General features: G+C 50.7%; 1 protein-coding gene across 1 annotated transcript; it reads left to right on the top strand.

Moving 5' to 3' along the window:
* The first annotated feature begins 2,168 nt into the window (after positions 1–2,168).
* LOC146347520 (uncharacterized) lies at positions 2,169–6,065 on the top strand. The gene is made up of 3 exons (XM_084851533.1): positions 2,169–2,329; positions 2,808–3,415; positions 4,644–6,065. Exons 1-3 carry the CDS (start codon positions 2,169–2,171, stop codon positions 4,766–4,768), a joined length of 894 nt encoding a protein of 297 aa, XP_084707659.1. The 3' UTR covers positions 4,769–6,065.
* Positions 6,066–9,522: the final 3,457 nt, after the last annotated feature.

Here is a 9,522-nt window from a genome sequence, read left to right as displayed (position 1 = left end):
ACTATGGGCTAGTTCAGTAACATTCTTTGAGCACTCGCTCGAGATACTGTTAGAAAAAACCAAACTGCCTACAATAATCACAAAAGCTTGGCCTGTTCATCCCAACTTAAAACAAACAGCCTTGATCTGTTTTATGTCCCTTTTGCATGTGTTGACTGGCAAGTTGGTTCTGTTCTGTTTCTGTGTGGGTTTTAAGCCACATGCTTTTAGTGAATTCAATTTAATTTTTTTTATGTGACTATTTATGATGTGGTCCAAGGACTGCTCTTAGTTTCTCTAACAGTTTCTACTGGCTTGGGACAGCTATAAAGTGCATCACCTCTCTGGAAATGCAGCATTATGTCATGATGTGCCATCCATACCTGGGGCATTGCAAAGGGGAAAAAGATGGCCGCTCCCATGGCCTGACAAGGGGAGGCCGCCTTCTTTCCATACCATGTCCCAGGGAGCATGTCATGATGTACCACCTGTTTCCAGTGCATTTTCAGGCAAATGCTGCAGCAGGAAAGCAGGTACTGTGGCTCTCTGAAGCTGACACGGCCACAGCCCCCCGCCACCTTATGCCTCACCCTGAGTCAGGCACTCTGGGGAGCTACACCGACTGCTCCCTTGCTGCAGCAAAGGTCACAGCAGGTTCTGCCCAGCCAAATGCCTCACTCGGAGGGGTCCTTTTTCAGTGCCAGCCTGAGACGACCCTGGAGTTCACCTGTGCTGTCATGGCACAGGCACTCTCCAGGGCCACCTCCCCTTCAGTGCCTCACGCTCACGAAGGACCTTTCTGAGCAAGATATTGAGGGCAAGTTGGGGGGCAGCAGCTGGCAGATAGAAAGGGGGGAGGGTGGCAGTGGCAGCTTGCGCTCCTCTTCCTCTCTCTGATGCGGCGTGGTGGTTCGCGTCCCTCCTCTCCCCCGTCCTTGTGGCAACTGCGGCAGCTCGTTTTTCCACCCATGTGGCAGTGGTGGCTTGTGCTCCCCCTGGTGGCGGCGGAAGGTCTTGCACCAGTCTTGACCAAGTCAGGAGGCTCCAGGGGTTCAGTGGGCCCCCTTGCAGGGTTTGTGGGTCTCAATATGTGCTGAACAATGCCCACCTCTGATGCCAGCTCCAGAGGTACTGGTCTTTGATTTACTTGTTTCGTCCTGGATCCTGCTCCCCCGCCGACAGTGCTGGTCTTTCAGACCTCCCGACTCCCTCTTTGGAGCATGGGGCAAACTGACTGCAGCTGGAGCAGGTGGCGGGGAGACTGTGGCTGGTGATGGACCTCAGCCGCTCCCAGCTTGGCTTCCTTCCAATCTTCTCCAAAAACGAGTGTTATGTTGACCACTTACCAGTCCTTTGGTACAGAGCCCCATCTTACGGACAAGTTACATGTTTTTTAAAGAGTTTGAGCAATTTCATATTTGAGTTCTTTTAAGAACTCTTGGGTGGATACAATCTGGACCTGATGATTGGTTAGCTTTTGCCAACAGGGCACCACTATTTGCTTCGCTTGTTCAGATTCCCTTCCTGAAAAGTCTGTTCATGCATAGGTGGCTACCCTACTTTCCTGCAGCGGAGACAGATGCAAAGAATTCACAATTTTAGTTTTCTCACATATGCTTATGATGTGGTTGGGTCATCACAACTGGAATATTTGTCACGATTTATATACTGTGGTTTATATGTGGTTTTTATCCTTATTGTTTATGGATGGATGGTCATCTCAGGAGACATCCCTCAGGGCATACAATGCGCACACCGAAGGTATTGCTGAGCACAGATGGTCTTGGCGGTCGTTCAGAGCCAGGGCTCGCATCACGCTCATGGTGTGGGGGGCTGCGGTGCTCCTCTTCCTGCGCTGCCTTGGATAAGCGAAGCCCCAGGCCACACGGGAGGACCCCGTGCTGCAGCTCATCCTCATCGAGCATTGCTGGAAGGGGCGACGCATTGCGTTGCGTGGGCCTGAAAAGAAGTCTGCTTCACGCCGCCACTTTCACTTCCAAGGGAAAGCGGCCAATCAGCAGCTGTTGCGGCGCGGAGCGAGACGCGCAAGCGGCGAACAGCAGGATGTCCTCTCCCGCTCGGCCCTGCGGGAGAGGCGGGGGGGGGAGGAACTCCCGGCCAGTGGGGCTCCCGGAACACGCGCCCCCGGGCAGCGCCTGCTCCTCGCCGCTCTGCTGCTTTGGAGGCGGATGGGCGGGCGGGCGTGCGGGCAAGAGCAGGCCAGGGCTGATCCCAACTCCTCTCTCTTGCTTGCCCTGCCCGGGCCCTGCAGCAGAGAGGAGCGGGCTCGCAGTACGGCCCGCTGCGAGAAGCCCCACGCAGCCGGCCCTGCCCTCTCGCTCCCCCCCCGGTAGTGTGTCACGGAGGGACGGGTTGGTCACGGAAGAAGCAGCCAGCCCAGCCCAGCCCCCGCCTTGCTCGCCCCCGCTGCCGCTCTGGGCGGCGCAGTTGATGGGACCGGGCCCAATCCTCCCCACCAACCGCCCGGTGAGAGAGGGGAAGTGTGCGGGAGCAGCCTGCGCCCGCTGTTGCGCCCTCCCTCTGGACGGCCCTGCTGGACCCGGACCCGCTTGCTCCACAGCGCGAAGGAAGGGATGCGCCAGCCGGCAGGGCCTGCCCGAGGAAGGGGGCAGGTAAACAACCCGGGGCGCTGCGGCAACCCTCGCTCGCCGGGCCCTTGCCGCTGCACGAAAGGCCGCGACCGCGTGGAGGCGGCGGCAGCAGCTGCTCCTTGTCGCGCGCTCTCTCTCGGGGGGGGCGGGCAGGGAGGCCCGGATTCCTCGGCCAGAGCCCCGCCCCTGCCAGTGCCGCGGCACCGTGCTGCCCAGAGTGAGGTGCGCGAGTGAGAGGCTGGCTGGGGAGTGTGGGAGTTGCAGTCCGACACGACTGGGGGGCGCCGGGCTGGCGCAGGCTCCCCTGCGCTGCGCCGCCCAGAGAGCGAGCGGGCGAGCAAGCAGGCCGAGGCCCAACCTCGCCGCCTCAGTCCCCGGGGGGCGGCAGGAGGTGCCGCCGCGCTCTTCCGCTTGCCCGATTCCCGAACTCAGAGGAGCAGGCACCGGCCGGCGGGCGGCCACCGCGTCCCGGCCGCTTCGCCTTCCAAGCGCACGTGAGCGCGCTCAGCGGGCTTTCCAAAGAGCCGAGCGCGGCCGGAGCCCGGGACGGGAGGAGCTGCCGCGCGGGCTCCTCCCCCGCGGCGTCTCACGTTGCCCGAGGAGCAGGCGGCGAAGCCACGTGGCAGGAACGGGGACCCCGCGGAATGTGCGCGGCGCCAGGGAGCGTCGCGTCGCGGACGAGGAGGCCGGGACAACCGGGCTGGAAAAGAAAGCCTCGCGGGGCAGAGGGCGAGGATGCAATGCCCGGGCAAGGGACGGCCTGCGCTTAATTCGGAGGGATGCAAGACTCCCCCCGCGACTGCTGAACCGATACGCCGGAGGCGGTGGGAGAGCGGGACTGGCCACCTTCCACGCTTTCGGCAGCGAGAGGGCAGCTCGCCCCCTCCTCCCGCTTAGCCCCGTCCTTCCGCCCCTCGTCTTCTGCCGTAAGGAGAAGGGCGCGGCGGGTCCTGCAGCCCTGCCCTTGCCGGGGGCACAGCAGCCCAGATCCCTGGGAAGGGGGACCAGCACAGGGCCCGCCCGTCCCCTCGCTCCCTCAGCGAAAGATCCCGGGAAAGGGCGGAATAAGTCGGACGTGAAGGGCGCCTGTTTCCGGGGGCTGATCCCGCCCCCTCGGCATCCTTTCGCGGGGGGGGCGGTCAGGGCAGAAGGTCTTTCCTCGAGGCTCTGGGCTCCGAGGGGTCGCGTCCTCGAAGCAGACTCCGGCCCCCTGCCCAGACTGCGCGCGGCGAGCTCTTCTCTCGCCACGGAAAGGATCCTCGGCCCGAAGAGAGTGGCACGCGGTGCAGGGGCGCCCCCGCAGCGCCCTGTTCGGCGGCGACGGGGAGCGCGGGGCCCCTTTTCCACCGGCTGGCGGAGAGGACCTCTGCCAGGGAGGGCGCGGAGCGGGGTGCTCCGAGGACGCGCGTCCTCTCCCCCACCCTGTCCCGGGGGGAGCCCCCTCCATAGCTGAAAAGATCCCTTGGGAAGGGAAGGGGGCGGCGGCAGGAACCAAAATCATCCCACGCGGTGTCGGCTGAACGGAAGGGCTTGGATCTCACTTGGACGCTGCTGTCTGCCGCCGTTATTCCTCGGTGGGACGAGGGAAGCCGGTTCTCATCCGGATTGGGGGTGGGGTGGGGTGTCATTCCACTCCCCGATACTTCGCCGCAACAGTAGAATCGCTCCCAAGGACTCTTTCCTACTCTATCCCACCACCCCCAAATTTGGGGTGCCTGAGTTCCCATGCGCAGGCTTCCTTAAACACCGGATTCCCTAATGACGCTTCTGTAGTCCCATGATGAGTTCAAAGCGGCCTTTTTTGGCACTGGGAAAATATGTGAAGGCTTGCAGAGAGCTATCTCGTGATGCAGCCAAACTGCTATATGGGAGGCAGCAGGTGCATGCAACCCTCTGGTCCACTGCCGCAAGAATGGCCAGTTGGCGAGTCAGAGAAAACCCCATGGAACGTATCACAAGATTTGCTAGCTCGGTTCTTATTGATCCAGTTTTCCATTCCACAACAGACAGAGTAATGGTTAATTTATCATTTACTTTGTATGTGCATTTCAGGTCCCAAATGGGCGAGTCAGTTACTGAGGAAAGCCAAGGCTGGGTTGTGTGCACTGAGCCCTCTTTGTCTCACCAGAAGTCGTGGGTCTGCAGGCGCTGCAAGAGAGCTGCTGCTGAAGGCCTGATCAGCAGATGCAGAAAAGCAGATATTAGGACCAGGGTGTACTCTGAAAACTAGAGAGAATGTCCGGCTCGGCAGCTGATCACCGGAGGCTGAGTTCTCATCATCAAAATGTAATGCAGCAGCTGCCAAGAACCGGTTCCTCTGTGATCATGTGAAGCTCTCTTGTAGTGAACCAGATCCTTGGTCCTGTCTAGCTCAGGCCTGTTATACCAAGTGGCAGCAGTTCTCAAAGGTATCACACTGAAGTCCCTTTTCCAGTTGTACCCCTTAACCGGATCTTGACTGGAGCTGCCAGTGCAACGTGAGAGCTTCTCCATGCAAAGCAAGGGCTCTGTCACTGAGCCTCTTCCTATGTGGTTGGTCTCATTTCCTTTTGTAATGTATGAAGCTCTGAAAGAGGGTTGCACTGAACACCTTCTTTCCCAGCACCACACCTACCCACAGCTGGGATCAGCATGGGAAGGAATTAGGGTTGCTAATTTGACTAGTCTAAAAATCTTGGTCAATTGACTAAAACGGCTAAAAATATTCAAATAATGGTTAAGTATTTAAAACACTGATTTGGTAGAGATGTGCTAATCATAAAAGACAAGACAGTTTTTGTGGATTTGTATTTAAATTTCATTGTTGTTTTAACTAATTTTGTACACCAACCTGGAATTTGTTAATGATGGGTGGCATATACATATTTTAATTAATTAAATAGGCAGACCATCAGTTACACAAGGGCATTCTTTGCCTTATGGAATATTTGATTGTGGTCAAAGTCAAACACTAGGCAATCAATTGACAATATTTTTCTGGTCAATTGGCAGTTCAACCCTAGAAGGAATTATGGAGGTATTTTGTGTTGGGATCTCTGAATGATTTCGTATTAGCCTCTACATAGACAATTCAGTATGTTTTATTGTGGGAAGCTCACAAGCTTTCTCTTGTTCGTCTCCCAACATCTAGTACTTACAGGTTCCATTTAGCTATCATTACTCCCAGGTAGGTGGGTATCACATCCTTACTCTCCATGAATTTGCCTAAAAGTTTTTAAAGCCATCTAAGCTATTGGCTATTGCTAAATCTTATGGCAGTGAATTCCATAAGTTATGTGTTGTGTATTGTATTTTCTTCTTTTCTCTCTCCTGAACCTACCACATATGAATATAAATGGGCAATCCCAAGTTCTAGTATTATGAGAGAAATTTATCTGTATCCTCACTCTTCACACTGCTCATAATTTTAAAGTCATGAGAGAGAGCTTCGACTATTGGGTGGTATAGACATTTAATAAATATCGTTGTATCATGAGCTTTTTTACTTTATTTTTTATCTAAACTGAAAAGCCCCAGAATCACTTGCCCTTTTGCTCTGTGAGATCCTTTTCAAGATGGGGCAACAAATGTGCGCATGCAACCAATGTTTATGCAATGGTATTATCTTTTACTTACAGTGTCTTTCCTAGTCATTAACATTGCATCTCTTTTTGGTAGAGGAGACCAAAAAGTATTTGAATTGGAACACTCTTTAATATTTACTGATATTAAATATTAATATTAATATTTAATATTTACTGATATTAAATCATGTTCTCTTAAATTATCTCTCTGCTTCTTGGAGGTTAACGCACAATTGGCGTAAATGGATCCTGCACACCCTTTTGACAGCTAAAAGATTGATATTACAACATTGGAAGGATAAACACTCACCTCCTATAATGCAATAGATTAAGGACTTAACACTTTCAACATTTGAATGGGTGATATATGGACGCCACTTGTGAATGGATACTTATATGGGTACTTGGTCTGCCTTTGTTGAAGTTTATGTATAATTCTTAGAAAGCTGAATTCTCCCCCCCCCCCCCCCACGTGGACACAATCACTGTATAATGCAAAATTAGGGACATTTGTACTTACACATCTCATCTCCTGTTCTGTTACCCAATTTGGAAAGATTCTTTAGGAGCTCTTCATGATATATAAATAACCTTTGTTAAGTAATTATACATCCCATATTTTTATTGTCTAGTCCATCTGTGAAGGGCAGGGAAGCAATGACGACTAAAATGTATCCCTCCTACAGTAAAAGAAGTAACAGTTCCCACCTACTGAGCCTAACATATGCATAGTTGCAAACGGAAGGGAGAGGCCAATTCTTCACTGAAAACGAGGACTCAGTTGCTCTGAATTTGCTCATATGCTTATTTGTGCTTACTTGAGATGTAAGAAATATGTAGTCTTCACCAATTCAGGTGTCTGTCTCACAAAAGAGTCCCTTTTTGTCATATGCTTCAAGGAACAAACATGACCTACAGGTGGTGTCATTTTTCAGTGGCATGACACTCAGTTCTGGCTTTAAATGTGTGGAAGTTACATGCCAGCCCAAGCCTCAGATCCTCCTGACATCCATGTGCTGGGATAGGGACTCGTGTACACAGAGTCCAATGTAGGCCCAATCTATGCCATCATAACCACTCAAAATCAGAAAATAATCACACTGTTTGGACTATAGCTGTTGGACTTCCATGTACATAATTCTCTTCCAATTATGACACCAACACATAGACATAAAATGGTCTTGGGGCAGAGTGCAATTCTGATCTCCCACCACACAAAGGCTCTGAATAGCATGAGGTTAAATTCCGAACTCTGCTTTTTCATCTTTTTTTAAAAAGAAAACACGTATGGTATTGAACAGAACCCGCCCCCCTTCAATTTAAGGTTTCTTCATACATTTGTTACACATCGTGCTATATTATGAAAGGCTGCATGGGTGACATGAATATCAGCAAACACCTGCCTAAGATTTCCATATTTGGGGATACTGGATCTTGAAATGCTAAACATACAACTAAGATCCCATTAAATGGTTTTGATGATGCCTACAAGAATTTCAGCCAAGGATTAATTGAGAATTACAGAGATCAAAACTTCTTGTCATGTCCTGCTCTGTTATTGTACAAGACATGGGTCATACCTAGGCTGACCATATTTCCTTGAGACAAAAATGGGATGGGGTTATGTAATATTCCGTATTCATGAAAAACCACAATATAACAAAACAACTGCAGCTCCCTTTGTGGTCTCTCAGCTATAAGAGACTTAAAAACAACCTAACTCACTGCAAAAGAACATGGAAAAGGCCGCAAACGAATAACACTACTTTATTGCATATACACAAAAAACCCCACTCATAAATATACATATATAAAATACTTACAAAATATCACATGAGCAGTAAACAAATCTGTATGGCATACCACACTGAACACTCTAATGCAGGACTGCAGTGGCCAGACTGCATAAAATCATAAACATACACCAAAAAGAAACAAAAACGGAATGAACACCCTGACTGCTATCACAAGCCAGTATATGCCAATGTCCCGCCGGAGAGTTCCTCTGTAATAAAAAAATAGCTAACAGCCTGTTGAACCGAAATATGAGTCTGAAAAGCCCGAATCAAACTGAATGTCGGGCAGAATGAATCTCTATGGGCGGAATGGTGGTAGAAATAACTGTAAGACTCACCCTCCTGGCTCCCACACGCTGAATGGGGCTTAGCGACCGCCTCTTGAATTCCCCGCCCCTGCAGGCAAGCCAGGGGGCGGCGTCTGATCGTAGCCAGCTCAAGAAGCCTGGCCCTGGCTGGACAAAGGAAATGGGACTTCCTCTTTCGTCACACTAGTAGTTTTACTGCACGCATTGATTAGCATAGAGCCTTATGATACACGCGTTCAGTTTTTTACAAAAGAAACCGGGACAAAATGGACATATTAAAATGTCGGGAAGGTTGGGAAATATGAAAAAAAGGTACTGTCCCATTTAAAATGGTATGTATGGTCAGCCTAGTCATACCAGTTTCACAGCAGATTACACAGAAACAAATACATGTTCATACGTTCTCCATGTGCATCTGACCTCCATGCTGCCCTCAGGAGGTCAGCTCTGAGATGCTATTGCAACTAGCAGATACCAATCCGTGCATGCGCAAGTAGAATAAATAACCTTTTATAATTACTCTTTATTATATAGACAACTAGTCTACTGTGTCACAAATAAAGCAGGTCAAAAGTAAGTAAGACTTTTGACAAAAAAAGGATGAAACAGTCACTGGTTATTGAAGAAACTGACACTGACCTAGCAAAAGCTGCTGCCCTTTTTGGTGCATCCATCTGGAAGGGGACTTGGCGAACTGTGAGGCAATAGTGTGCTATTTCAGTGTCTTCCCGATACAAGTGATGTTGGAGATGGTGTGTTGTTTGTGCTTCTGTACTGCTAATGTGAGCTAGAAGAGCAGTCACTAATCTGTAGTCAGTTCATCTTTGACTTATCCTATTATTCTCATCTGTAACCAATAAATATGTTTAATTGAGTCGTGCACAATCATCCCTCCCTACACTCCTTCCTTCCCTCTTCCCAGTTATCTATTTTAGATTGTAAGCTCCTTACCTGCCTATTTTTGCCTGTGAAATTGTATAGAGTGTACCCAATAATCACTTGCAGTCCAATACATATAATAATCTCCCAATCTAACCATACCTACCAACTACCACAGGAGTGGGCAATTTCTGGGGCTTGAATGGAGCACATTGCCTTCCTGGAACACTGCAGGGACTGCACCCCCTCCCCCAGATGTGGCCACTGCTGTATTCCCAGCAATTTTCCTGGGAAACCAAGTGAACCTCGTTTCCCAGCAGAACTGGGATCCCAACACCCAGCCAAAAAACAGCCGTTTTCCAGTATGAAAAAAGATGGAAGAAGT

This window comes from Heloderma suspectum, chromosome 4 (genome assembly GCF_057233095.1).
Source record: "Heloderma suspectum isolate Gila_16-S chromosome 4, 16-S_ref, whole genome shotgun sequence".
Lineage (NCBI taxonomy): Eukaryota > Metazoa > Chordata > Lepidosauria > Squamata > Helodermatidae > Heloderma > Heloderma suspectum.
Note: the sequence above shows the minus strand (reverse complement) of the source record. Positions and strands in the feature narration are given on the sequence as shown.

Excerpts from the sequence above, each read along its gene's own strand:
- LOC146347520 (XM_084851533.1), top strand. The coding sequence starts at position 2,169 with ATGGGCGGGCGGGCGTGCGGGCAAGAGCAGGCCAGGGCTGATCCCAAC. Across the intron at positions 2,330-2,807 it reads GCCCTCTCGCTCCCCCCCCG|AGTGAGGTGCGCGAGTGAGA; the intron begins GTAGTGTGTCAC and ends CGTGCTGCCCAG. Across the intron at positions 3,416-4,643 it reads GAACCGATACGCCGGAGGCG|GTCCCAAATGGGCGAGTCAG; the intron begins GTGGGAGAGCGG and ends TGTGCATTTCAG.